This window comes from Penicillium hordei, assembly GCF_028827395.1.
Source record: "Penicillium hordei strain IBT 12815 chromosome Unknown utg000006l_segment0_segment0, whole genome shotgun sequence".
Lineage (NCBI taxonomy): Eukaryota > Fungi > Ascomycota > Eurotiomycetes > Eurotiales > Aspergillaceae > Penicillium > Penicillium hordei.
Genome location: NW_026623147.1, coordinates 1,856,481 through 1,884,455, shown reverse-complemented (window position 1 = coordinate 1,884,455; position 27,975 = coordinate 1,856,481). Strand labels below are relative to the sequence as shown.

General features: G+C 46.2%; 9 protein-coding genes across 9 annotated transcripts; 5 read left to right on the top strand and 4 right to left on the bottom strand.

Moving 5' to 3' along the window:
- Positions 1 to 82: 82 nt before the first annotated feature.
- Positions 83 to 550, bottom strand: N7537_011395 (uncharacterized protein; the record flags this gene model as incomplete). Its single annotated transcript, XM_056902449.1, has 1 exon — positions 83 to 550. The coding sequence occupies one exon, from the start codon at positions 548 to 550 to the stop codon at positions 83 to 85; it is 468 nt and encodes a 155-aa protein (XP_056747736.1).
- Positions 551 to 5,750: 5,200 nt separating this feature from the next.
- Positions 5,751 to 6,587, top strand: N7537_011394 (NADPH oxidase family protein; the record flags this gene model as incomplete). The annotated part of the gene is made up of 4 exons (XM_056902448.1): positions 5,751 to 6,075; positions 6,127 to 6,194; positions 6,248 to 6,431; positions 6,490 to 6,587. The coding sequence occupies 4 exons, from the start codon at positions 5,751 to 5,753 to the stop codon at positions 6,585 to 6,587; spliced, it is 675 nt and encodes a 224-aa protein (XP_056747735.1).
- Positions 6,588 to 7,869: 1,282 nt separating this feature from the next.
- Positions 7,870 to 9,247, top strand: N7537_011393 (uncharacterized protein; the record flags this gene model as incomplete). The annotated part of the gene is made up of 4 exons (XM_056902447.1): positions 7,870 to 8,112; positions 8,164 to 8,308; positions 8,384 to 8,958; positions 9,167 to 9,247. The coding sequence occupies 4 exons, from the start codon at positions 7,870 to 7,872 to the stop codon at positions 9,245 to 9,247; spliced, it is 1,044 nt and encodes a 347-aa protein (XP_056747734.1).
- Positions 9,248 to 9,816: 569 nt separating this feature from the next.
- Positions 9,817 to 10,206, bottom strand: N7537_011392 (uncharacterized protein; the record flags this gene model as incomplete). The annotated part of the gene is made up of 2 exons (XM_056902446.1): positions 9,817 to 10,161; positions 10,198 to 10,206. 2 exons carry the CDS (start codon positions 10,204 to 10,206, stop codon positions 9,817 to 9,819), a joined length of 354 nt encoding a protein of 117 aa, XP_056747733.1.
- Positions 10,207 to 11,301: 1,095 nt separating this feature from the next.
- On the top strand, positions 11,302 to 11,862 carry N7537_011391 (uncharacterized protein; the record flags this gene model as incomplete). The annotated part of the gene is made up of 1 exon (XM_056902445.1): positions 11,302 to 11,862. One exon carries the CDS (start codon positions 11,302 to 11,304, stop codon positions 11,860 to 11,862), a length of 561 nt encoding a protein of 186 aa, XP_056747732.1.
- Positions 11,863 to 15,144: 3,282 nt separating this feature from the next.
- On the top strand, positions 15,145 to 15,330 carry N7537_011390 (uncharacterized protein; the record flags this gene model as incomplete). Its single annotated transcript, XM_056902444.1, has 1 exon — positions 15,145 to 15,330. The coding sequence occupies one exon, from the start codon at positions 15,145 to 15,147 to the stop codon at positions 15,328 to 15,330; it is 186 nt and encodes a 61-aa protein (XP_056747731.1).
- A 429-nt stretch (positions 15,331 to 15,759) lies between these two features.
- Positions 15,760 to 16,855, top strand: N7537_011389 (uncharacterized protein; the record flags this gene model as incomplete). The annotated part of the gene is made up of 2 exons (XM_056902443.1): positions 15,760 to 15,981; positions 16,043 to 16,855. 2 exons carry the CDS (start codon positions 15,760 to 15,762, stop codon positions 16,853 to 16,855), a joined length of 1,035 nt encoding a protein of 344 aa, XP_056747730.1.
- A 505-nt stretch (positions 16,856 to 17,360) lies between these two features.
- Positions 17,361 to 17,852, bottom strand: N7537_011388 (uncharacterized protein; the record flags this gene model as incomplete). Its single annotated transcript, XM_056902442.1, has 1 exon — positions 17,361 to 17,852. One exon carries the CDS (start codon positions 17,850 to 17,852, stop codon positions 17,361 to 17,363), a length of 492 nt encoding a protein of 163 aa, XP_056747729.1.
- A 5,744-nt stretch (positions 17,853 to 23,596) lies between these two features.
- On the bottom strand, positions 23,597 to 27,662 carry N7537_011387 (uncharacterized protein; the record flags this gene model as incomplete). The annotated part of the gene is made up of 3 exons (XM_056902441.1): positions 23,597 to 25,911; positions 25,963 to 26,574; positions 26,678 to 27,662. The coding sequence occupies 3 exons, from the start codon at positions 27,660 to 27,662 to the stop codon at positions 23,597 to 23,599; spliced, it is 3,912 nt and encodes a 1,303-aa protein (XP_056747728.1).
- Between the last annotated feature and the right edge of the window lie 313 nt (positions 27,663 to 27,975).

Sequence of the window (27,975 nt, the reverse complement as noted above, 5' to 3'; positions counted from 1 at the left end):
TCCAATACATTAGCGGGCAACCACTATCATCCAGACTGCCAAGCCACGGGGATTGTAGAATCGAGGTCTGCGGAAAGGTTATTCATGCTGCGCAAAACTCGACATTCAAATCTGCGCGTACATCGCAGGCTTTGGTGGCATAGTCGTCGTGGGGGTGGTAATAGACCATGTCACACTTTTCAACCCCAGAGGGGCAATCGACAGTGGCACATCCCTGAAGGCTTGGCACAATGCGTATTCCGTATCCCGTATTTGACAGTCCATTAATCTTAGAAATATCGTAGAATATCATATTAGACGGATGACAGTTGATATGCCTATCATTTTGAAAACACGCACTGTATTCTATTTGGGTGATATCGGAGCTTCCGTCGTAGGTTGCAACCTTCACGGAGTTCCCAGTGCCATTGATAGTCAGTCGAAATGGATCAGAGATATTAGTCTCTGGTTGAAGTTCAGTCTTGAGGTACGAAACCCCTGCGACTCCTTCCACATATAAAGGAAACTGGCAGTTATTATGTAAGGTGATAGTTCCACGGTTGCCGTCCATTGAGAAAACAGAATTAGCCAGAAGCGCTACAGTAAAATAAATATTGGGTATGACTGGAGCTAAAGGCATTATAATAAGCTTATCCACCAGCTTTGGTAATAGACGATTAAATAAATGGGGGTATCCAGCGCAGTTAGAAAGTAAATCCCAATTTCCAACGAGTTCAAAGATTTGGGAACTAAAAGCTCGTTTCATATAGATAATTGAAGCCGGTTTACGGTCATGGTCACTAATTTTTATGCGGTAACTGCGAAAGTCGGGGTGCAGCTAAGAGACGCGTCACTTTTGGCAGACGTACAAATGGTGCCGATTCAGATTGCCTTAGAGGGCAGTAAGAAATAGGGTTCTTGAACTGATTTACTTGGGCTGGACTTGCATTCTGCTGATATGTTCATTTTCATGCGCTGTTTGATATATTAGCCGGTACGGAAAATGTGACGGTAAGAGGGGGAGCGGAATCTCACGAATTTTCAACTTAGACTAACAGTATGAGCCGACAGAGAGGAAGGCCGACATAATCCAATAATATTTTTAGTCTTTTACTCACCCGGTTTCACCTGGCATTCAAATGGCGCTGGGTTGAACACAACAAGGCTGACATTCAGCGTTCTTCAAATTTTCTCACTAGATGGCACGGTCATGACCTAGATTATGCCTAGGTGGGTTGATAATGTAAGCGACTCTATGCTTTCGCACAATTAAGTTAGTCGAAGGCTTACCTGCGGTACTCTATAACCTTTTTGAAAAGACTAATTTGGATATCACCATTGGCCTCAAATTGAGGGCCTCAATAATCATGAAACCCGTATTCCGACATCTCGGAAGCCTCCAAATGATGCATCTGCCATTTTTAAAGACATGTACCTTCCTTTCTCCGCTCCATCTTCATTTCGAGCAAGACTTCTGCCCCAGTAAACAGCAAGGAACTCTAGGGACCATAATTTCCAAGAATCACTCACATATAAGCTAAGACTCCGCACTAAGGCTTGTGTATTGCCGCAGAAGCCAATTGAGCCCTGCTATCTTAGACAAAGATAAGACGCAATCTATGCGGAGGAATTATCAGGCGCAAACTGGCAAGTTAGGCTTCATTGACTTTAAGCTGGGATGGCATGCAAGGCGCAATATTATTCGCGAGGCTTTGCTTTCTACCATAGAATACTGAGAAGTATTAAGAACACTTTTCCGGAAGCCAGAAAGCCTCCTCTACCAACTGCGTACCCACGAATGATACTTGAGTATGAGGATGTAGATTTACTGAAGAACATTCTCGCTGCGGCTTTCTCCTGGATTCTTCTTGCGGGTTATCTGGTTTTCCCAAATACACTCACTTCATTACAAACCTCAAACTCGCTCCGATCATCAGCAGGCAAGAATGGCATAGGGGAGATTACATATAAATTGGTTCTCAACATCCCACTACTAACTATTGCCGGAGTCGTCTGCTTGCTTGGGTTATGTGGTCATATTTGGCTCTGGAGAACGAACCCCAATTTTTTGTGGCTTAAATCTAAAATATTCTTGTATGTCGAAGGGGGAATGTGAACGGAAGTTGGGCTAAATACTCTATAGACCTGTTCTCATTAATTCTCTTACGGGCTTCGCCAACACTATAATCAACGTATACACGAATCGCGCAGGTTCATGGTCGGTAACGTCAACCACTACGGCATTTGTTACCGGGTCTTTCGTTTTCGCGGCAGGGATTGCCTTCTGTGTGTATTACTATCGTATTTACCTACTAAAGCAAGTCTTCATGGATGAAGTCAAAAGAAAAGCAGACGAGAGAAAAGATTTGGAAAGCACTTTTGCGAACTATCTAGATCATTTGCGCTAGGCTTGAATATTCATTGTGTATTAGAATAATATATTGTACCCATGGACTGAGACAAAATCACTCTTTGGGATCCTAGACTTCTTGTTCAGGGGAGGGAAAAGTAGGGTGGAGACTTTTTTGTTTTAGGAGTTTGGCGGTGGTTGTTTAGGAAGCGAAAAGGCCTAGGGTGTATGTATAGTGTTGCGAGATAGCTGGCTACAATGTCGTCACATACGCACCATTCACTGAACCTGAACGATAAGCAGAATATCACAACTAGGAAAATATCTATGTACAGGCGAGCTTCGCCACCGCCTGGTGAAACGGAGATATCGTAGTGTATATTGGTAGCTGTGAGCCTCAGGATCTTGACTGTTTTGAGTGTAGTGATAGAAAGCTGGTGTACGAACAATGTATGGTATAGATGGTCAATGTTGATGACTTTAACTAAAATAAAAAACCCGCTAACGTATTCGGCAAGCGAGTGGCCACCTGCCCAAACACATAGTAAATGCGATAAATTACAACCTGATATCTCAACAACCACGTTTGTATTTGATCTCATTACCTATTGATAGCTATTGATAAGAATTTTAAATACTATATATCAATCTTAAAAAGAATCGAAGACGTGCATTATTACGGTATTGAAAATTACAGTGCAGAACGCTAAGAATATATATATCACAACCACAAAGTCAAATATATTCCCCAAACTCCCTAGAGAGGCTAGAAACTACCTAAAAAGCATTAAGTTATAAGGAAATCTTTATATAGACTGCCGTTGTTGAGATGACAAGTTATAATTTATCGCATTTACTATGTGTTTGGGGGGGTAAGGTGGCCACTCGCTTGCCGAATACGTTAACGTATTTCACCAGTGAGTGGGCCACCCATAACACCATAGTAAATGACGTTTCTGGTATAATACCTGGTTTCTACCATGTATTTGGACCTGGTATTCGACAAATTTCTCAACTGTATGACAGTATCACGTGACTGAACGGGCAGGAGGTATGCCCCGCGTCCGTGCTGTTTAAGGAGGAAGCAATAAGATAAGAAGAGTTCAAGCTCTTCGCAGTCTTAGCTCTTCCCACTTCGCACTTCAATACGCACCCTAGCCCAGCTCCGAGACGTCTGATCCAAAGGACTACACCGTGGGCTGGATTTGCGCCATCAACATTGAATATGTTGCTGCTCAAGCCTTCCTCAATGAAAAGCACGAAGGTCCGGAGTATTTATCACCTCAGAACAAAAACGACTACACCTTGGGTAGAATGGGTAAACATAATATTGTGATATCGGTTCTACATATGGGAGAATACGGCACGTCTTCAGCAGCAAGGGTCGTAGAAGACATGATGCATAGCTTCCCGAACATTCGAATCGGTTTGATGGCTGGTATCGGAAGGGGATCCCCAAGTCTCAATAATGATATTTGCTTCGCCTTGGCGACATTGTGGTCAGCATTCCTTCCGACGGTCAAAGTGGGGTGATTCAGTACGACTTCGGCAAAACGATCCAATGCCAAAGTTTCCAGCCCACGGGCACCTTGTATGGGAATTAGTTAGATCTAGATCACCAAAGGCATCTATCTGAGACTATGCCGAACTGGGTGGAAGCTATTATTGAGAGTTAGGGGTGGTATACGCCGTACTAGATAGATAGTTTGAATCCATGGAGTTTTATACCGGCAGAAAATTATATAATTTTAGGGGGGGGGGTGGGGGCCGAGGGTGTTAAAATTTTTGCGTAGTAACTGTCGAGGTAAAGCTGATTTCGAATATCACTGTATCACTTCTTCAGCCTACTAACAAAATTACTAACCCACGAGGATCCGCTGCGACACGGACATCTGAGATGACATATATTGCAAGGCTTTATGTATGGGCTTTGAGGAGACACGGCACTATACATATTATGACATGTATAGTAGATCAGAGATAGTTGCCCTTTCGGCTTAGCCGCCGGGCGTTAATAAATTGTGTGTGTATCACTTCTTTTTTTACAGACTATTCTCATTTATGCGACCCTTAATTAGTTTAGTGCTATGCTGATTTTCACAAGGAATTTTTTTGTTTGTCTTCTTTTCTTAAGGGAAAATCTTTTTAAAGCGGGCGAGACTTCGTGGAACAGCTTCCGATGGTAGGTACTAGTAGAAGTAAGAACTTTGATGGGTAAATATGTAAGCTTCGAGTTCCAATCAGCTCATAAAGAGTCATGACAGTCGCGGGGGTGATGTTGTTTGTCTCATCCGGTTGTTCAATCTTACCTCTACTCTCAGTGAATAAATCTCGATTGGCGCAAGCTTCGTACAGGGTGCTTTGCCCGTGTTTTATACTGAGGGTAGCGCTATTACCTCTAGCTCTTAGGACACTGGTAAAAGATATTATGGACACTCTCGCTATTTATGCTCTTATAATGGTGGGATTGTTTGCTAGCTTAGTAGCCATTCACTCCCTAAGGCCACATTTTTACGCAATAACCGTGCTACTTTCCCGGCATCTTACTTATCCTTATGTTGTTAACCGTCATAAATATTTTGGTCCGTTGACTCGAGCTAGCGTTGCATTACACACGAGCTATGCCACGGTCAATGTTTTTCTTATGTTTTTTCATTTCATATCGCTGACTGACTCCAGCCGAAGGGCAGGAGTTCTCGCTATGATTAACTTCATATTCCTTATACCCGCTACGCACCTAAGCTATATGGCTGATATTATAGGCCTATCTTTTAGGAATTGTCAGCGCATACACCGGGCCGTAGGCTGGATAGTCATTGCTTCATTGGTATTCCATATTGCAGTTGCGCTCATAACGCCTGACGCGCTCACACAAGCTCGCACCAGTGTGGTTGGTGGTAATGATCAACTGGTTGCAAGAACGATTGTAATCGGAGAAATGCCCTCCAAATGTTTACCTTTTTCTAACATATCATTATAGGCTGCGACTTCGCTAGGTGTGCTTACGATACTTGCACTACCTTACTTCAGACGGTTTTCGTATAAATTATTTTTGCGGTCTCACCAGGCCTTTACTATTACAACCATCTATGGGATTTGGTGCCATATCCCAAATGATAGCTTAATTTGTCGAACTTGTTTATACATTGCCCTCGGGGTTCTTGCGTGCACATCGCTGATTCAAACAATCTATTTTCTCTATCGCAACGGTCTTTTCTCTGGCAATGGGATGCCTTGTGTGGTTATAGCAAGCGAAATAGAAAATCAAGCAACAGACCTCCGCAAAGATGACACTGAATCTCAAGTACAAAGCGAAAGGCTTACCAAAATGTGCCTTATTCTGCCCAGACCACTCGAGATTTCGCCTGGGCAATACATCAAGATATGGTTGCCAACAATCAATATATGGTCATGGGCACAAATGCACCCATTCATGGTGACATCATGGTCACGTCAGGAGAGGCAACAGGTCCTTGACCTCATAATCCAACCTAATGGAACGCTTTCTGCAGATCTCGTTCGTCTTGAGAAAAGGGCTGGTACAGGTTACATGTCCTTGCCTGCGTTCTTTACTGGACCTCATGGCATCAACCAACCAGTGGGTTGTTTTCAAGATATTTTGCTGGTGGCGAGCGGAGCAGGAATTGCAGCTATTGTCCCGTATGCAAAAGAAATAATTCACGCTTACGATACCCGCACATCTAATGTCCGCCATGTAAAGTTAATATGGACTGCAAAGTCGTTGGGTAAGTGCCATTGTCTCTCAGAGCGTGCGTGAAGTGGACTAAAGTCAACAGAATTTGTCAAATCGGGTAGCGAATTACTAAATCAGCTTTTAGAAGACGGTGTGTCGGGTAATGGCTATGTTAGTGCTTCTTTGCGGTGACCTTTTACCTGTGACTGACAAGCCTTTTTTAGGTTCTTAATATTTCCATTCACATTGCAGAGGCTGATGTTTTGGAAACACATTTCGGTAAAAATAGACGGGCAGCCCTTTACCGAGGCGCTCCTGACTACATGAGGATTATTGATGAAGTATTGAAAGGAGACAGAGGAAAGTCTGCTGGAATGGGGGCAGGCAATGGCCGAATGCTATTGATTGGTGAGACTACATGAATGTATGCGTGTGGAAAACTGCTGACTACCAATTCATTGCGTAGCCTCCGTAACCGATGATTTGAGGGACGAACTTCGGGGAACCATGCGAATGTACCTTGGTCGGCGTGCAGAAATGATTGAGTTGGAATACCAACCTTAATTGGGACAACTAAAAAGCATAACTTTATCTAGGCAGTGGCAAGCATGGTGGCGAAAGATTTGCCTCAGCGAATAGGATCACACCGGGCGAATGATCTCCTGGAACAGGTATCACAGAGTTTGGACATGAGGCGACGTTTTGAAGCTGTTACTTGAAACTAGGCCGGTGAATTTGAAGCTAAGGGACGATGGAAAATGCCAGCGTTAATGTGGCATAAGAGGAATAGAAGATATTTAACACGTATTGCTGTTTGGTTTTTGGATTTCGGGATTCTCTTTCGTTGTTGGTGAGAATAAACAAGGCTTAAAAAGAGTACCCAAACTGCAGTGTAATACATTTGGCAGGAGAGACAATCAGCTGGAAATGATTCTAAGAAAGTAAACAACAGAAAGTAAACAACATAACAATGAGCTTCCCATTGAGGTCCGATTCTCCACCCGAGACCTGGCGCTGGCGTGACGGCTGGTGGATCCAAAGTAATAATTAGCATGGCTTCGGCCACGGGCTGAAGGAGGATAAGATGTGGGATTCTGAGGGGAAACCGTTTTGGAAACCTACTGTACTATTGGAAGATCTCAAATCAAAGTAACAAACTGAATCTGAGGTTGTTCCATCCATATCGTAAACTAGATTCGAGATCTACTATGTTTTTTTTCGATCATAAAACATATGTCCATGGGCTATCTATCTGAATCAGACGTTCGTGGGGCAAGGCTATGAATTTTTGCTAGTACAGTGTGTGTGGTGCGTATTTCATTTATGCTGTCCTCTGGTCGAAATGATATGCAGCCTACAACTACTATATATATCTTCCTATTTAAATGGATCGTATACCACTTTCTAAGCGAACCTAGAGCCTCTGTGCCGTTGTTATGTTTGTGCTGCCCTTGTGGCGCGCAAATTTGACACGGTTGCGATGTTTCAGCAATATCCAAGACAGCGTCCACTGTCTTGGCCCGTGAAGCGCTGTCAATCTTACCTCTTGATCCTTCTTCTGACCCCCCTAACAGTATTGATATGCCGTTGAAAGCGTCGTTAACATTCCCTCGGAGCTCTCTCCTTATAATTCTCAATCTTGGGCAATCTAAAAACACGTGGTGAACGCGTTCCCGTTGCCACAGACGCAAAGGTCGTCGACTCGGAATCGGAAGGCCTTTGCGTATGCTGACAACCCGCAGTGTCCGGTTCGCAACTGCATCAATAAGTACGCTCGACTTCTAGGCAGAGAGCCAAAGAACCGTGTGGTATACTTGGTCGGTAGTGAGTCGTTGATTTGACGCAGATGGGCGCCGGTGCTCGACTCGTTCCATTCTTTCTTCCACTGGGCGTGGATTCCTTGTCTGAGAGTTTCCCCCTGTATGCCTGTATCTTTGACCGTACCCTTAAGAGAACAGATGAGACTGAGACGGCGAACCTGCTGAACGAGAACCGGAAGCGAACTCGGAGTGGCGATGCCTTCACACCGTCGGACTCGGCGGGTCGAATCACCACTGAGATGTGGAAACTCATCGGCTCCCTGAGGGACGTCATTCACCAACAAACCGCAGCGATTGAAGCCACTTAGAACGAGCTACAGGAGGTCAAACATAATCAGCACATCCTACAGGAACAGAATGAGAAGCTCCATGAGGAACTCAAGGCTCTGCAAGCTCGAATCGAAGCTGCTCCGCCGACGGCCCCAGCCAGATCCTGGGCCGAAGTTGCGGCAGGGGGTAGCAACGGTTTGTCCCAAACAGCCCCTCAGCGACCCGAGAAAGAACAGAGGTGCATCTGAATCAGCACCCAGAGGAAATTAGTCGACCCGAGAGACAACGAGAACACCGACGGAAACACCTTTGCACGATACCTCTCAATCGAAGCAGCATACACCCATATCCAGACCGCACTCACAAACGCTGTCTTGACGCAAGACGCCCAGTTAGCCGGGGTTGGCACCACCAAGAGAGGCTACGTCGTTAGGTTCAAGGACCCAGAATCGGCTGGAATGGCCCGCACCAACACTGAATGGCTGGAAAAAATGGGCAACAACACGAAACTGGTAAAGCCACGATTTGGTGTGGTCGTGCATCGGACTCCAACGGAGGATCTCAACCTAGAAACTGACTACAATCAGGTGATAGAGAAAATCACAGAAGAAAACGATCCGGCAGAACGAGGCTACTGCATCGAGGGTGTGGCATGGCTCAAGAGAGCAGACAAGGCCGTCGGGAAGTTTGCATCCCTGGGAATCTGGCTCGACTCCCCAGAGGGGGGTGGAGCATTTCATCAAAAAGGGCTTCGTGGTCGACAAACGGTATATAGGGAGCGTGGAGCGACGTGGGATCAAGAAAAAGATGTGCTTCCGATGCCAACGATTCGGACACCTGGCATGGTAAGTATCCATGTAGTCTTCTTCCTTACGGAGCCCTCTTCCGTCTGGAGAACTACTGTGTACGGAAGCCATATTTGCACTGTCAACGGCTATATTCTCTGTGAAAAGACTATCAAGATAGTAATTGCATGTAATAATTTCTGGTTGACGATGAGAAAACAGGGTTCTTCTGGTGGAAGTTCCGCTTTGGCCTTACTACTTCATATAGGTTGTTGCGGTGTATCGGTATCAGCCTGCTGTAGATCCTGGCCTGTCACTAGCATTGGGGCTGGATAGTAGGATTTCTTAATTGGTCAGTATTCTTTCCATCAGTGCCATATTTTGAGACATACTAATTGCGAGCTGAGGAAAGCCCAAAATCCTGAAGTATCCGCTGATAAAATATGTACCTGGCCCGTCTCGCGGATACGAATTCCCATGCATACATCTGCGCTGCACATCCTACTATATTCGAATGCCTTTTTCATCAAACTAGCTTTACGACGGCATTGCTTTTGTCGCATCAATTTTCTTTTCGAAGTCCAATCGCTGGATCTGGTAGCCTTGATAGCTGCCATTGAGCGCGTTGCCTGGGGGGAGAGAAAACTATATAGAAAAATATAGATAGCGGGGATGATGCAAATAGAATAAGGATGCCGCTTGGTTTTTAGACAACAAGGAAGAGCAAGGTGGATGGTTTAAAACCACCCCTTTTCATAGGTACTCAACGTATCCCATGTCTTGGGGAGAAGTTTAACGGATGCGGTATTCCTTGAACTGTCAGTTAGCTAGCTGAATTCAACCAATGGTTTTCTTTCTCATTAATCGTAGACTGTTAGTACAGCGATTTAAGATCATGCGTACGGTTTTGAGCCTTTACTACGTCGATTTGGCCCCACGAGATAGCTCAACTTTACGAATTTTTGTGCGGATACCCTGTGAATCTTTGCTACTGTCGACATAGAGGTGATGAGGTGTTACCACCATGCGAACTATTCTCAGAACCTGTCCAGGCTTGGCCCATAATGGCTCACCTATCCTGTTGGGCCGCCCAGAAGCGAGGTTAGCGCTGCTCACGGACCCGCCATCGAGCCAGTGAGTGATCGGGGACGAGATGCGTCGGGCGTTGTTACATTCGGGTCCAGTTAGGATTGGCCCCAGGGGATCGCCAAACACGTAGGATAGCCATTGGAAACGTAGAAGGTCCATAGCACAGCGGATCACCTAGTCCTGTTCTTAGTTCCTGTTCTACTAACCTACCAAGGGCATTGTGCCCTTCGCCGACCATGGTGCCTGCAGTGTTGGGCGTTGACAACCGAGATTGGCTGAAAGACGAAGGGTACCTGATAAACCCCACTGAATCCCACTCTCACGCGGTCGCTTTATTGAAACCATATAATTTCAATCCCTGCTACTACAAGTTCAACCAGAGGTTGGGCTCGATCGCCGGACGAAATATGAACCGTGGTTGATGTTCTGTCGGTTCGGATTGTATCTTTGTTGCTACATGTTGGGTCACAGGATCAATACTCAACCGTTAGAAAAATAAGAGGTCCTGCTCTATGGAGTCCGTTCGCAGGCTTTATTTGACATCCATGCTGTCGCTGGCAGCCTGGTCAAGTCCGAGCCCCGAATGGGCAGGGGATTCCTGCTGTTTCAGGTATCCTAGTTTAATTCAACCCCCAAACGGGTAGGGAATCCCTGCTGCAGCAGGTATCCTGGTCACGTCTAACCACCGTACTGACAGGGTGTCCCTGCTACTCGAGGCACCCGGTCAAGGCCAACTACAGAGCGAATAGGAGGCCTGGATTTTATTTGACACCCCTGCCTCTGCATATTGACCCGCAGATTTGACAACAAACCGTAGTTTCACCATGGCATTGGCGGGGACCTCATCGTTCGGTGGATGGACTTGACCGGGGTACCTACCGCAGCAGGAACGTATTTCCAATTTGACGGATCTAGTGGCCACGTGCCGAAATAGATCCAGCCTATGATTGCATTTTATGGTCTGGTTGGGGGGTAGCAGGTCAAATTTTCCTTTAACCCACATGAGTCAGTGGAATTTGCCCCGTCGCGGCTATTAGTGTGACCAACATATTTGTTGGATGTGCATCAGATAATTAGCCATAATCAGTTGAAGGCTGCGAACGAAATCACATGGGATAGGGTTTCTGTGTTCGTGTGTGGTTACAGCAGGGAGCCCCGTTCGGCAGTCGGACTTGACAAGGGCGCCTCTAGAAGCAGAGAACCCCCTGTACAACAGCCGCATAAGCCGATCGTGCGATAACAGCCCAACGCCGTCTTTATTAATGAGAAGTTCAGCTATGTAGATTTTCCTGTGATTTGATTGTACTTCACGAAATGTCTCCAAGTCCGACAGTATCCAGTATCTACAGTCGATCGATAGGATCGCCGAGATTGGACATTCAGCTGGTTCACAATGGAACCAGTTCCTCGGTGTCATCTGAGCCTGATTGTCCCCAAATAACGTCGGCGGATCATAAAGTTGGAGACGCTAGGGGTTTTAGCACCGCCTTGGAATCTACCGGCAGCCGGTTACAAATCGCAAAGCGTTCTAAACCTCAATCAGATTGCGAATATCAGAAGATCCTTGCGGATGACCTGACCGGCATTCAATGGGAAAATGAGTTTTATGGAGAGTGCACTGAGATCTATGAAGAACTGGTGCTAGCCACTGTAAAGGCGTCGCAGAATTTGTCGTCTCAGTCCCAGTCGCGTCTGTTAGATTATTATTTTGAGCTGTCCACATGCCCACCAGAACATGACTTTATTCTTCAAGCCGTCCGAGATCTAAAACTTTCGCTGGAAGAATCTCAGTCCCGTGAAATCGCAGCGGTTGACAAATGGGTAAAACATTGGGACCCCAAACCCGGTGAACGAATTTCCACTGCCTGGATCTGAAGCTGGCGGGAACAGCTTTGCCAGAATGGGAGGCTGTTCGCGGCCAGAGATTGGAACTTCATGCAAAAGTTGAATACATTGATTTGACTCCCTACGGCTCACTTGAATATAACTAAGCATATGCATTACATTTCATCGTCATAAAGACGACTTCGCTGAACGATCTAGCCTCGGGTTACCGGAAGACCAACCCAGCAGCAAAAATATTATGTGAGGTCTCACTTTGGAGTTCTTCAGCTATGAGGAACAAGCAGATGAAGGCCGTCCCTGAGAGCGCTCTTTCTTCGTATGCACGTTATGTCCAGTCGCTGTAAATACCAGAAGCTTGAAACAGCTATATGAAAAATACAATCTAGAACCAGACGCCTGGACTGGAAGAATCGATGCAAACCTAGTTATGTACAAAGTACAAAACCAATATTTTACGCGCTACTCCCACAATAGTTTTCGAAATCAGTTAAACAGTAGTAACCCCCATCCCGGTGAGATGAAATGCCCTATGTGATGAAACGCCCACCAGGTACCTGCACATTTGAGCGCCGTCACCCCCAATCCATGTATTGAACATTGCCTGAGAGCAGCAGAAACAGTTATTATCTGATTTCCAATTCGATGCTTTTTTTAAACAAAGATTACAAACTGTTAAAGTGGCGGATTACAAGACGGCACGCGCTACAGTAGTATTGGAAATCAGATTTACCTCCACACTCTTCGACATTAATTCGCAAACCCTAATTTGAAACACGCTAGCCCAGATATGGTATATTCGTCGATCCCCTTGTTCCTAAAATAGAAACTGTTTTTTACATAACGCGGGTGGGACCATATCTTTTGTAAATTACAAGAAACTGCTATACTGTACTAGAAAATGCACCGTTTGCTATTATGATGCCGAGATCATCCACAAAAGCGTCTGAAATGAATAGGAAAGATGACGTTGCATCATTTCGCCTACCTAGTGACAAATATTGACTTTTTATATCATCAAAATTATGTTACCTGAGAATATACCAGTTTTGGTGGAACTCTTGGCAGTAGAAAGATACATAAGACAAGATTACCGAGAAGGCGAATACACCGAATGGAAACAATCATGTAAGTATGATTGGGATGAGAGAGATCAGTCATCTGATCCGAGAAACAGAGGCTGCTTGAAGAGAGTGCAGAAATTGATGGAATTGAAGCCATTGGAAGGCTCAGAAATGAAGGAATTGACAGCTCTTGAAGCCAGGAAATGCAGGCTTTAAGAACTGGGGGGTGTGTCGAATACCAAGTCCGAATACATGGTAGAAACCAGGTAATATACCGGGAACATCATGTGACATTGGGTACCAGGCATACCATACAAAAGTGCATATTACAGTTAGTCATCATGGTCCGCACAGATTGTTGAAATAGCGGGTTTTGTCATTTTAGTTAGTTAGAGTTGCCAACATTGGTCATTTATACCATACATTGTTCGTACACCAGCTTTCCGTCATATTTCACAAGCGAACTGCCCACACAAGCGAACCGCTGCACCCCAAAACACCATAGTAAATGCGATAAGACCTTCGACCCTTTTCGCCGGCTACAGCGCCTACAATACACCGCGGCGCAGGAGCCGACCAGGGGTCCGTGGAAATCCTGCCTCTGGCTACACACCCAGCGGCCCTGGGATTGGGTGTTGACATTTGCTGAAAGGCACAAGAGTGTCTGATGATCACCACCCTTCTCTGGTCTCGTTATTCAAACCATGAGAGTTGAAATCCTTGCTCATACAGGTTCAACCGGAAATTGGGCTTGATCGCTGGACAAACAATGAACCGTACTTGTCGATTCAGATCATTCGTATAACCAACGTTTATATGTCACTCAGCCACATAACTAAATCTTAATCAGTGATGAAGAGGAGGAGAGGACCAATCTCGATGTGATTTCGTCCGCAGGCTTCGACTTGGAATCTAGACTCCTGTAGGTTTTTGATGTGAATCTGTTCGCAGCCTTGGAAGGTTAATTACACCAATAGGGCCAACGAGACATGTTGAAGTGGCTCCTATGGGTTCAACGAAAATAGGCGAATATCTGATGAAGAGCATTGCTGCGCTATGGTTGGATGTGGCGGGAAGGACATTAAGCGTGGTAAAAGATGCCATAAGGACTGAGGATGGGTACGTCCTGCAAATGATGGGAGTAATTGGTAATATATTGGACACAACTCGGTACCATTATCCCTCGCTTCTTTCGTTTGTGATCAGTTCTATGATTTGTTACCTCAGTGTATCTCGTTTATACTTGACAAAAACACCCACTCGGCCAAAAACCACATGGGCACCCGATCGTACATATGAGATATAACTACGTAATATCGAACGAAACAATACAGAGTCAGGTATTTCTCTGTGAAGTTTAGTCGTTTACGAAGTGGAGGGGCTTGTTTCGTTTCGCTACTACGTCTGGTATTAAACCATGTCAGATATAAAATAAATTTGGTACGCCCAATCCAAGTTTGGTACAGCGAATCATGTGATTAAGGGTTGAAAGAACATCGTTCTGTTTCCGACAATGGAAGGCGATGCCGGTCGCTGCTGTATACGCCCCACTTACGGAACTGAGTAGGGTAGTGATATGACCAAGGTTCTGCCCAACTTGGGCCCCAGAATTTGTCCCGTCATATGATGTCGTATATGCCATTATCCTCTAGGTGGTTTCTAGAAGGGGTAGTCGCAAGCATACGTCTGAACCGTCAAAGTACCCCGCTTTCAGGTGACCTGCCAAGCGATGCTAGGAAGGAAACTTCATTGTGATTATTTCCAATAAATTACACAGACTCGTGTTTCAGGACTAAATTTGGAAAATAATTGAAGAGAGTAAAGTTGTGAACTGATTTCGAGCCCGTCTGTATGACCGACTTTGTTACGCCCGTATTTGTTTCTGGTTGGTTGACTTGGATTGCAAAGTAATTCGAAGATTATTAACAGATGAACGAGGCCTAAACAATGTTAGCCTAGACGGCCGCCTCCGGGCAAGGGAATACCAACAGTAGCGCGAAGGCGGATCGCTAGCTTCGTGGGCAATCGCCACGCGAGTAGAGGATTCGACGATTTCCACAGAGGTGACCCCACTAGCGAATGAGGGATTAGCACACGACCTGTGCGCAATCCTATTCGCGTTCTTCAACTCTGCGGCCATTAAACCGGTTTTCTTTCACGGTGGCGCATCGGCCTTTATTGACGCTTACTTCCGCTGACAAGAGTAGGCCGTTCGGCCGAGGAGAACCAAGCCAAGATTCAGTCGGAAGACATGCCGCGTATCGAAACATGGGCCCGACGAACTGGATCTGTTTTGCAGCGGAAAAGACCGAGCTCATCTACCTCACCCGGAAAAGATGCGAACAGCACCCACCAGGTGGGCATGAGCGAGAAGGTTATCTCACCCCTGCCCAAACCTAAGCTGCTAGGCGTGATCTTTGGCGGGGGCTACGGTTAAGGAAAATCGTCTAGCAGGCTACTAAACGCGCAACCAAATTTTCCATCGCCCTGAGTGCGCTACGGCACCTGCGTCCAGAGTAAGTGCGACAGGTCTACTAAGCTTGGCGTTATTTTTGGGGCTGAAAGCAAAGTTCAACATCAGCTGGCGCTGAGGGATGCCAAGGTCTGAACATCGAACATTGTCTACGTTCTCTTCCTGCTGATGTGAACAGGTTTGAACATAACTCTCACAAAGAAACACACCCTAGTACTGGAAGCCAAGAGAACCGCGACATGTTTATCAAGAACCCTGTGGGTGTGGGTCCGATAGATATACTAATAGGGCCTTTTGCTCCAATATCACTCCGTCATAAATACCTTGCAATCCCCAGGCCAAACAAGCATTTTTCACCACCAAGTTATTTCCTATATTTTTGCTTCCCAAAAAATGCAAAACCAACGGCAACAGCTGCACAATACCCACCATGTGCAAAGGTTCTACGGTGGAGACCACCAATCACCCTCGCTAATGAGGATAGAAAGTGCAATGGATTACCTGGAGCGCAACAGACAAGCGATAATGGCATCTCGAGGATATCTTCTCTTTACCCGTCAGCAAGAAGATGACGAGTTTAATCGTGTAACGAATGAACTCCAAACAGAGAGCAATGTAAATCTGGTCCATAAAATTACTTTACTTTGAACCATCTAATGGGATTATTATTGTTCAGGACTTGCGAAGACAATGGTGGCAAATTCCGCGAGAGATGCGGTTGAAAATGCATCCAAACCCTACTCCTATCCGGCTTTCACCTCTTCAACCCGCACCCCAAATTCAATGTGAAGTGCCTATGGCAAAAGGCATAAAGGGCTTTGAAGTTTCAGAAAACCTTCATCGACAAAACTTCGCACACCCACAAAACAGACAATCGCCGCAACAACCTTCGCACACCCCGGTGTCTCAACCGCTATCGAGCCAGAATCCTTCTCCTACTAACAGCGCGGAGAACTCTTCGAACTTGTCGAATTTAGAACCAAACGATACTAAGTGCGATCGGACTCGTCCTGATACCAATAAATATGGGGTTCCAGCGGGTAGGGATGACGGTGGACGCCCTTTTTGGATGCGCAATTCCGATCGAAAGCTAGTTCACCTTATTTGCCCCGTTTCCGAATGCGGAAAACAAGACTTTCAAACCTTGCACGGATTTGTCTGTCACCTCGCGTCCAAACACAAACACAAATACAGGAAAACCCCAGACCGCTCCAAGGTTTTGGACACGTTTGGAGTTGTCTTTGATCAAACCACGGTGGATTCGGCAGGGGTAAGCCGCAATTACGAGTCCGCACATTCGGAATCAACTTTGGAGACATCTAGTCGAAAGCAAGATATGTTGACATTTGTCGGAAGTGAAGAGCGCTATTTTGAGGGGGAGTCCCGTCTGGCTGAATCTGACATCGGAACAGTAGTGGAAGCTGGGAGCCCTAGCAAGCATTCCCTGCCGGCTGCCTCTGTGTTGTCGATCGGATCAATCACTGACTAGTTGACGATGGAACTGCAGTCAAGACATTCACTGTTAATATGGCTCAAATTATGTCGGATTTCTTGCGCTTTTTCTAAAGAAGGTTAAATATCTCTTCCTTACATTTTCAATCCCATTTTTTGTCTTCTTATGCAGTAATTTAGTATATTTTTCTTGGTGCCTAATCAATCGAAAATTGGTTAACACAGGCTTTTTATCACACCTATTCATCATAGAAAGCTGAGTCAGGCAAGGAAAGAAGAATCTTTGTTGAATGACTGTTCGATGATCCTATATCGGAGGATACAAGCGCCGGCACGCATGCCTGGAGCAGCTTAGTCAACGGCCCGTAATGGGTTCATCTTTTACTGCTCTTGGCCCAGTATCTATACAGGCCAAGACTTTTGGACAAGTTATAAACAAAAAGGGATTGAGCTTGTCCGAGAATTGATTTCAGGAGCAGGGAATGGCAGCAGACCACAAAAAAATAGTAAACACTCAGCAGCTCCATCTTATAATGATCCATTTAGGTCCACCATTCATCACCTTCTGTCGGCCATGAATCTTCCTCGTCCTCTAGCTCGCTCGACTTGTCCAGAGATTGCTCGATTTTATTCGCCGGAGGAGATCTGGTCATGAACTGTGATGATACTGGCATGATGTCCGTTGGTTGTTCAGACCGATGTTGCTCACAAGCGTGCCCCCGATATTCATTCAAAGTCACTGTTTCATGTTGATTTGGCCCCAGCGTCGGTATGGCTACTTGCTGTGACTGTCCCCCGTAGAGGGGGAAGTGGGGTCTAGAATGCCCAGCGAAGAGGGGCTCGCTTTGACCCAATAGAGGGTCTTCCCAGTTTGGATGAACCACACCACGATTTTCACGGGAATCGCTAGGTTTCAATGGTAAAGACTGAGGCTTTGGCCAAGGTCGTGTTGAGGTGTGGTCTTGGTGCAAATCTTGGTCAACCGGCAGGCCATTGTTCAGTGAGGTTTGAGCTTTAGGTAGGCAGCTGTCCATGGAAGTGCAGGGACTGAATATAATTGAGTCAAAACCTAATTCCCTTAACTGCTCACTGAGATGCGAATCTACTTTGGTTGCTTGTTGTGTCATTTCCAATCTTCTTAATAGACATTGAAGGCTTTGATAGTAGTTAATAGCCAACTTATTGCACCTTGAATGTCCCGTGACAAGAGATTGCTAGAAGACACACGTCAGAAGCTGGAATACAGCTAAAGATAGCAGGAAACCATACTACCCTCCTTTTTCCTCCAGCGAAGTCGGTCAAGCGATTCAAACGCCGTAATATTCTCCGGTAATCACTTGCTTGCAACATGCGTTTATCAACTGACATTCTGGTTGTTCTGTTGTTGTATTCTCAGATTTCAATGGTTGGGCGACTTTTTGCATGAAAGCCTCTCGCAAGGGTCTGTTTCTTTAATAGTCTGCGGGCTCTGCGGGGAGCGGGACAAGTATTGTTTATGAACGTTAATGTCTTATCTATCCTTGGCCCTCCCCTCCTTTTCCTTATTACTACCATGTTCGGATGTAACCCCCGAGCCAGCACCCTAGTTCTCGTATTACAAGCTGGTACTCCATCACATGTCGCATATGGCCAGATCGAATATTCCGTTTAAGCAACTATGGAATAATGCTTACCAGTTAGCGTGTGGTTTGACGATCTACAGAGTCTCCGTCTGAGCCAATAACATCCCATCTAGCCTCCACGCTGGCGAATGCACTGACCTTTTGGATTATCAAAAAGGCTGCTCTGTGCATTCGAATTCGCTGGTATGCAAGCTCCATACTGCGCCATCGAGCCAGTGGGTGGTTGGAGACGAGGTGCGTTGTAGTGTTGGGCGTTGATAACCGTATTGACTAAAGGGCACAAGGGTGCCTGCTGAACCCTACCGAGCCCTACTCTCATCCGGTTGGGCTATTCAAAACGTTCGAGTTGAAATTTCTGCTGCTACAGGTTCAACCGGAGGTTGGGCTCGATTGCTGGACGAACAATGAAACATGGTTGATGCGACTTTTGGTTCGAATATTTTGTACCTCTGTTGCTGCATGTTGGGTTATGGAATCAAGACTCAACTGCTGGGCAAATAGGAGGCCCCTGCTCGATGTGATTCCGTTCACAGGCTTCGACTTGATGTTGCCTAATTAGATGGTGCATATCCAACGAATATGTTGGTCACATCACACCAACAGCGCCAACGGGGCACATTTAACTGGCTCCTATAAGTTCAACAAAATTTGTGCTGCTACCCCTGACCGGGCCACGGATTGGACTCAAGGCCAGGATCCATCTTGACATGTTGCCACTAAATCCGTTAAACTAACCGGGGTTCCCTGCTGCTCAAGGCACCATAGTCAAGTCCAACTACCGAACAAACAGGGGGTCCCTGCTGTTGTTGCTAAAAGTCAGACCCACGAACGGGTTGGTGGTCCCTGCTGGTGTAAGTATCCTGGTCGAAACCAACAACTGAACAAGCAGGGGATCCTTGCTGCTCGAGGCACCCTGGTCAAGTGCAGCCACTGAAAGAGCAGGGGGACCCCGGTTAATGTCCAACAACCGAATCGACAGGGCGAAGAAGGTGGGGGGGGGGGCTGGCGCTGCAAGAAATCCTATACCAAATTCCCGCCAAATGCCTTATCCGATAGCCGTATTTGGCGGTGCATGTGGTGACATAAGCAAATTTTTGGCCGGCAGTGAATCTTTCTACACTCTTTCTCCTACGTTTTAGTTCTTAGGCCGCCCTCATGGCGCGCGACTTCGAAACCGTTGTGACGCCTCTGCGAAATCTAGCACAGCCGTGACCGTCCTACTAGCCCGAAACAGCCTCCCAGCAGATTCGACATGATGTTGAATGCGTCTCCAACGTTCTCTCTTGATTCTCTTCTTAGTCCCTGCAGTATTGGGCAGTCCACCAAGACGTGGGTGGCTGTTCCTTGAGTGTCACACGCGCACTGAATTGTCGTCGCGGAAGCCAATGGCCTTCCTGAATGTGGATAACCAATTGTGTCCCGTGCGTAGCTGTGTCAACAAGTATGCCTGGCCCCTGGTCAGGTTTTGTTTGGTTATTCTCAACGCACGACTTATAGAATAGGGTTAAACCTGACTCCTTTCACTACAGTAAAATTCAAAAACTGTTTACCACATAACTTATTAAGCACTCACACTTTGTTTACCGTTGCGTAATTAAATCGGGTTGGTGCCTAATTCGGTTAGGTCATAAGTACCGTTTGTTTCTAAGCGGCCAATAGGGTACCCTTGTCTAGATATAAAGTCTACTTGGTTCGAGTGCGGGCCGACAAACAAAGTGTGCGTGCTTAAGGGGTAAACTTTTTTCGAGTTCTAATGTAGTATAAAGTGACAGAAAGCTGGTGTACGAACAATGTATGGTATAGATGACCAATGTTGACAACTCCAACTAAAGTGACAAAACTCACTAACTATTTCAACAATCTGTGCGGTAATGATGACTAAACGTAATATATGGTATGCGTGGTACTCGAAGTACCTGGTTTCTACCATGTATTCGACTTGGTATTCGACGATTCGACATGAAGAATAAACTGACAGGCTATATCACTCGAGGGCCAAACTTCATTTTTGGGGACAGTAGGGCAATACCACTGACTTTAAACCATGAACCCTCAAACTATGAATCCTTTTAGCATCCATCTAACAACATACCATCTAACAGCATACAGCGATTTTCGTAAATACTTTACTACTCAGACACTCACATTTTGTTTGTCGGGCCGTGCCCGAGACAACGCTAGGCCAAATACAACTAGCGCGTAAATTAAGCTGATCGATCTATAAGTGGAAGATACCTTACCACATGTCCCAATAACTATTAAGCTCATTACAGGTACCGGCTGGCAAACAAACTGTGAGGGTCCGATGGGTAAACTGTTGTCGAAACCCGCTGAACCTGATTCCACGGCTTACAGAGTACTTTTAACATAAAAAGGCTATGAGCAAGAATTTTCTGTTTTCAATGTCAAAAGATCCAAGGTCAGCCCGATTGTATATGTAAGTGTAAATGGCAAGGCGGAAACGTATTACTGATCAGATCGGTGGTGTTGAGAAATAAATGTCTTGTGGCAACGCAATGTCCTGTGCAATTAGCGCAGATTGCTGTATCCCACGCCGCATCTTAGATTTTGGTGACGTCAGATTCATCGATCGGATATAGAGAGAAGGGTGGTTCCTTAATAGAATCGGATTGGTAGGATACACAACCGGTCGATGGAAGTCTTTCTTGAGGTCTCTAATACGCACATGCTCCCAGCATGGCGAGATGGGTTCAGCATCCATTGCGCGCTTAATTCCAATTCATTAGCGCAAGTTAATGAATTAGGTTTCTTGGACTTCCAATCTATTCTATATAAAAATCTATTATACGCAAATTCCAGCTAGTAATCCAAACGAAAAAAAAAATAGGGGTATAGCTGTCAACTCCCAGTTGCACAGTGATTGGTTGGGTGTGGTAGGTGGGCCTCAGTCAACTTAATAAACCGTGCCACCTTCCCCGCACGTCCTCATAATTGAGGGTAGTGAAACAAGTCAAATTGCTGAGGCTCTCAACTTCCGAATGCCCAGGGTATTGGGTACCTATCCTTTAGAATAGGTGTACGAAGGCAATGTTCACCTCATTATTGATGTCACTTCCGAGGACCCATTACCGTGTTTCCGAGAGCCCTTCACCAATTTGGGTCTTGGAAAAATAAGGAGCAGTTATACTTCAACGTCAGGAACAGAGACGAAACGCTAATACAGAGAGAATAGCGCATTACAAGTCGATTTGTAACTAACAATCTAATACCTACCAGAAGCGTAAGATACCGGTATGAAAAATACAAGGGTCTAGAATTAGACGCCTAGACTGGTTGTGGAGTTCGATGCAAATTGAGCAAACAGAGTGGCTTTGAACAGGCGATCTGTCAAAATTTCCCCTCTGCATCTTGTAGTTACATTGCTGAAGCGAGTCAGTGTCCAGGGTCAATTTGATACAGCACTAGCAGTTATTGCCTTCTATGTCTAAAACGTAATGACTTTTCTAACCCTCATTAGTGACAGGTAAAAAACATAATACTGCGAGTATAATATGGCATAAAACACTAGAGGACTGCCGGTAACATGTCGTATTTGTATCACAAAGTTGCTTTATTTTACATGGCCCATATTTTCATTTAACTAGGGCCAGGATAGAAGGTAAGGCTCGACATCAGGCAACCATTTCCTAACCTCCGCCATTGCTTTCTGCGCGGATCATCTTTTACCAGTCGCCTTCTAGAATCTTATATGCATCATCAATTGCGTTAGACTCCTCCGCTTCATCCTCTGTGTCCCAACAATCCTCATCTTCTATCTGCCAATTCTCCTCCTCGCTTGAGGAATTCCAATCTTCATTGGAAATGGGTCTGATTTGGTGGAATGATCCAGGTCTGACCCAGATACAGTGATATTCGAAATCAGTTTTACAGTACTTTTCGAAATCAGCTATGTATACCTCCGAACTCTTTCGTCTTGATTCAGAGAAACTTAATTCCGACACGCGCTAGGTCCGGCTTGGTTCACCGCCACTTAATTATGGCAGAACTGTTATCACAATGATTGTATGCTAGAAATGAGTCATTCGATTACCGCCCTCAAGCACTAGGTTACGAGGGGATATTACCTTACCACTTATCCGAATAAAGACTATAGCCATTTCGGGTACGAGCCAAGAAACAAAGAGTGTGTGCTTGAGGGGTAAACTGTTTTCGAATTCTACCGTACCAGGAAAGACAAGGCATTGTCATATTTCTCTCCAATCTGATGCCAAGGTGGCGAGTAATAGAAGTTTATCCCCCAGAAGTGCCATCATTTACAGAGGTGACACGTCTAAAACAACTGCTGTCAGACAGACTGGAGTTGAACTCTAGAAGTTGAACACAAATTTGTAAGGTGCTTTGAAATATTTTTCCGGTCCCATTAAGGAGCGGACGCTACTGTCAATCAATGTGGAGCTGCATGATCCGTCACTGGGGCTTAGAACAAGTAACAGGATGCTAAAGGAATGACCGCGGTAATCTTGAAGGGTTAATTGAATGGTTCAATTGACCGGCACTCGTTAGGTTTATTTGCCGTTGTCCCCACAGTGCCATTAGAATCCAATGATCGCTGGCCCGCTTTTATGAATGCGTACTTTCATAACATCCCTAAGATTTTCTTCAGCATGGTACAATTTTCTATCACCATTGTTTGATTATTCGGTCTTCAGAAATTAATCTTCCTCGGTCAAGCACTGTTTCGACTGGGATACAGTGCCCACCGCTATCGCCTTCCATATCGAACAACACATAGAGGCTCTTTCAAACCCTAATCACATGGTACGCTAATCCATATTTGGTTAAGTGAAATTTCAATATCTGGTTCCAAGGGTGAATTGTATGACGCGGAACCAGTAAATTACCAACTTGGGTATCTATACAATTAGTGGTACGGATCTAAAACATACCAGGCCCAGCACTAAACAGGTCTTACTGTATCTGCCGAACGGGACTCTTAAATTCCCTTGTCTTTCGTATATTGTCTTTCCACAAGATACATATGTTCAGGCTTCGGTTACATCAATCATTTCGCCGTGGCCTTCTCTACTTTGCCCTGTGATTATACGATCCCTGTTGAAGTCATATAGAGAATATATTGAAAAGAAATAAGTGTCATTTTGAATCCCATTATGGGGCATGAAATTGTTTCAGTCCTGTTATTTAAACCATCGAGCGAATTTCTCCATAGCCCGCCGTGCCTTGCTAGCATTAAGATGTGAGACCGTCTGACTGTTTGACGGTGTTGTTTGGTACATCTCCTCTGCGTCTTTCAGCTTGCCCTGGTTCTTGTAGAGAATACCAAGGTTGTTGACTATATCGAGAGTGGACGTATGATCTGGACCAAGGGCCTTCTCATAGCCTGCCAGTGCTCGCTGGTACATCCCCTCTGCCTCATTCAGCTTGCCCTGGTCCTTGTAGAGAAGGCCAAGGTTGTTGACTGTACTGAGAGTGGACGTATGATCTGGACCAAGGGCCTTCTCCTTGCCTGCCAGTGCTCGCTGGTACATCCCCTCTGCCTCATTCAGCTTGCCCTGATCAGTGTAGAGAAGACCAAGGTTGTTGACTGTCATGAGGGTGGACGTATGATCTGGACCAAGGGCCTTCTCCTTGCCTGCCAGTGCTCGCTGGTACATCCCCTCTGCCTCGTTCAGCTTGCCCTGGTTCTTGTAGAGAAGGCCAAGGTTGTTGACTGTACTGAGAGTGGACGTATGATCTGGACCAAGGGCCTTCTCCTTGCCTGCCAGTGCTCGCTGGTACATCCCCTCTGCCTCATTCAGCTTGCCCTGATCAGTGTAGAGAAGACCAAGGTTGTTGACTGTCATGAGGGTGGACGTATGATCTGGACCAAGGGCCTTCTCCTTGCCTGCCAGTGCTCGCTGGTACATCCCCTCTGCCTCGTTCAGCTTGCCCTGGTTCTTGTAGAGAAGGCCAAGGTTGTTGACTGTACTGAGAGTGGACGTATGATCTGGACCGAGGGCCTTCTCATAGCCTTCCAATACTCGCTGGTACATCTCCTCTGCCTCATTCAGCTTGCCCTGATCATTGTAGAGACTCCCAAGGTTGTTGACTGTCGTGAGGGTGGACGTATGATCTGGACCGAGGGCCTTCTCATAGCCTTCCAATGCTCGCTGGTACATCTCCTCTGCCTCATTCAGCTTGCCCTGATCAGTGTAGAGACTCCCAAGGTTGTTGACTGTACTGAGAGTGGACGTATGATCTGGACCGAGGGCCTTCTCATAGCCTGCCAGTGCTCGCTGGTACATCCCCTCTGCCTCGTTCAGCTTCCCTTGATTAGAGTAGAGAAGGCCAAGGTTGTTGACTGTACTGAGAGTGGACGTATGATCTGGACCGAGGGCCTTCTCATAGCCTTCCAATACTCGCTGGTACATCTCCTCTGCCTCATTCAGCTTGCCCTGATCAGTGTAGAGACTCCCAAGGTTGTTGACTGTCATGAGGGTGGACGTATGATCTAGACCAAGGGCCTTCTCATAGCCTGCCGTTGCTCGCTGGTACATCCCCTCTGCCTCGTTCAGCTTCCCTTGATTAGAGTAGAGAAGGCCAAGGTTGTTGACTGTACTGAGAGTGGACGTATGATCTGGACCGAGGGCCTTCTCATAGCCTTCCAATACTCGCTGGTACATCTCCTCTGCCTCATTCAGCTTGCCCTGATCATTGTAGAGACTCCCAAGGTTGTTGACTGTCGTGAGGGTGGACGTATGATCTGGACCGAGGGCCTTCTCATAGCCTTCCAATGCTCGCTGGTACATCTCCTCTGCCTCTTTCAGCTTGCCCTGATTAGAGTAGAGATTCCCTAGGCTGTGAAAAGCGCCCCATAACGCAACATCTTCGCCTGACAGATCTCCATAACGTACATAATTGGCGTGTGGTATAAGCCTCTGCTGAAGCGCTGAATAATACCTTTCACTTGAACTGGGCACAGTGTACCCAACAGATATCAGTGCCAATTCATTAAGCTGGATCGAATTCACATTTTCGTCTGTGCTAGCAAGGTGGAGACACCAGTCTTGTACCACTGGATGCATCGCATAGCTTCCTTCTTGTTGCTTACTCTCAAGAAGAGAGAATCCGATCAGAGTCTTCACACCAACTTTGAACGCGAGGCCGCTTGAAAGGGCCCTTTCGAGCCAAACTGGGACATCCGAGCAATGGCTGCCACTTTCTACCAACTCATACCAGATATCTCGATTGTCAAAGCGAGCAAGTAGCAGTAGCAGCGCTGCTGCATTCCGGTCCCGCTTTTTGATTTCAAGGTATGATATCATCCATGTTTGTAGCACGTTACCTTGCTGGTACTGACGACCAGGACTTGATTGCAACTGTAGCTCGGACCAAGTTTCGCGGTAGAACTTCAAGTACTCGGTAATACTAGTTCCAGTCTCACGCATGAAAGCCCCAGCGAGGATAATTGCCAGAGGCAATCCATCCAGACGACTCGCAAGAGCAAATATATCTACACTTGTTAGCGTGATCTATAACATATATCAATCAAGCGCCATAGTACCTGAGTCGCCTTCAAGCTTTCTTGTAGTGTTCTTGGCTGACAGACCGCTGCTTTGCAGCAGTAGCCGAATGGTGTGATGAGTGTCAAGTTTGCGGACCGGGAAAGGCTCTCCTAGCTCAGTCAACCCTTGGAGTCGAGAGGTGATGAGGATGGAGCCATGGTCCGCTGCAGGGAAGAGTTCTGCAATATCATATCCGTTACCAACAGTGCTGTTCAAGGGAGAGTATTGATCAATGTTGTCAAAAATGATTAGCCAGCGCGAGTTGCCCTCCAACCCCAGCCACCGTAGCATATGCCTGGCTCGTTGCTCCACTTCTCTGTCATCGGTCGCCCCGCTTTCCCCCAGCTGTCCTGGTACTCGATTCAAGGCAAAGCTCAACGATCGCAAGAGCGCATCCCGATCCTTGCCACTCAGCCAAAAGATAGCTGTAAAATTATCTTTGTGATCTCGCGCGAAGCGGATTGCTAGCTGCGTCTTTCCCATTCCGCCAAGCCCGTGGAGAATCGCAACTTTCCGTGACGACGAATTTGTCGGTTGTAAATACTGCCACAAGTTGTCCAGCTCGTCTTGTCGGCCCACGAAGTTCTCAATCACAGGAACTAAGGTAAGGTCTAGGGGGACATTAAAGCGCTGAACTACAAACGAGAAACTTTATTTAGTCATCGATGCGAACTAGGTATGGAGTACCACGGAGTAGAATTTAGAACCTCTCACCAGAGTCTGCTAGAGTGTCTCGTGCTGTTGGGGTAGTTTCAACCTGATCGATCGGAACCACTAAGACGAGCTCTTTAGCATAGGCTGCTGCCACCACTGCCGCATATCCCTGCCATGCCTTATTTTTGTGTGAGTCAGCATAGTCACAAATACCCCGAATGACTAGACATGGAAAGTCATTCATGAGCCCCGCCGCTTCCATTTCCACACAGTACACTCCTAAGTCCTGAGCTAGCTGATCTCGCCGCCTGCCATCTTTCACTACCTGATTTGCAGAGGCAATCAGTCCATAGTGTATCACTGGTTCGTCATGGTCTCGTGACGACCGTGAAGTCAGATTGGACTGATCACAATCGATACATGTATCAGATGCTCCATGGTCATATTCTGCTTGATACAGACGGTCTTCTTGAGTGGGTCGTGTGAAATTTGCAGCTCTTCGCGGAGTCGTTTTGCCTTGGAGGTCAGAGATAAAATCAAGAACTCGACTATCTTCTGTGAAGTGGTGGGCTTGGAGTGTAGCGAGGGCAGTCAGCAGAACCTTAGGTGGCCGATTAAGCATCCCTGTTCGCTGAAATCGACCGCCGCTTAACGCTTTACCAAGATCGTATTGGATCACGCCTCCAGATATGTCCGCTGGCTGGCTCACCACAATATCGCCTAGTCGAATGTCTGCGCTGCTGCTTGGTACACCACCACCGATACCGACCATCAGACCGAACCGGATGGAATGGAAACTCGAGAGCAACTGCATCGCTACCGTTGCAGCTGATACATTGCCATATGCGCCACTTGGCAAGCAGGCAATGACGATGTTGTGATCCCCGATATTTCCCAGAATGTACGTATTTTGATCGGTCGGCTGGCGAGGTAGGCTCGGGTGTATTGCATCCAGCATGAGCTTTGCGGCTGCCATCTCTAGAGGTAAAGCGCATATCCACCCGACCGTGTAATCGTCATGGGATTGAGAGGCCCTAGCTGCCATGACGGAATATTAAATGAAGACTGAATAGCCTATTTTTGAGTTCACGGAAAATACGCGACAAAGAAGGACATTGTGGAGCCCAGATTTTGGGAATGAATGCCAGAGTTCATTAGAGGGGCGGAGTTGACAGGTGAGGCTGAGGCGAAATACTCTCACAACCAATCATCTTTTTTGTAGTGGGGATGGGAATTGTTGACAGATTGCCTGTTCCAGGATCGCCATGTTTGCTCGATTTGCATCGAATCTTCCAGTCACGATTAGGCTTCTAAACTCTATACCTTCCATACTAGTATCGTAAACCTCGTGTTATTTA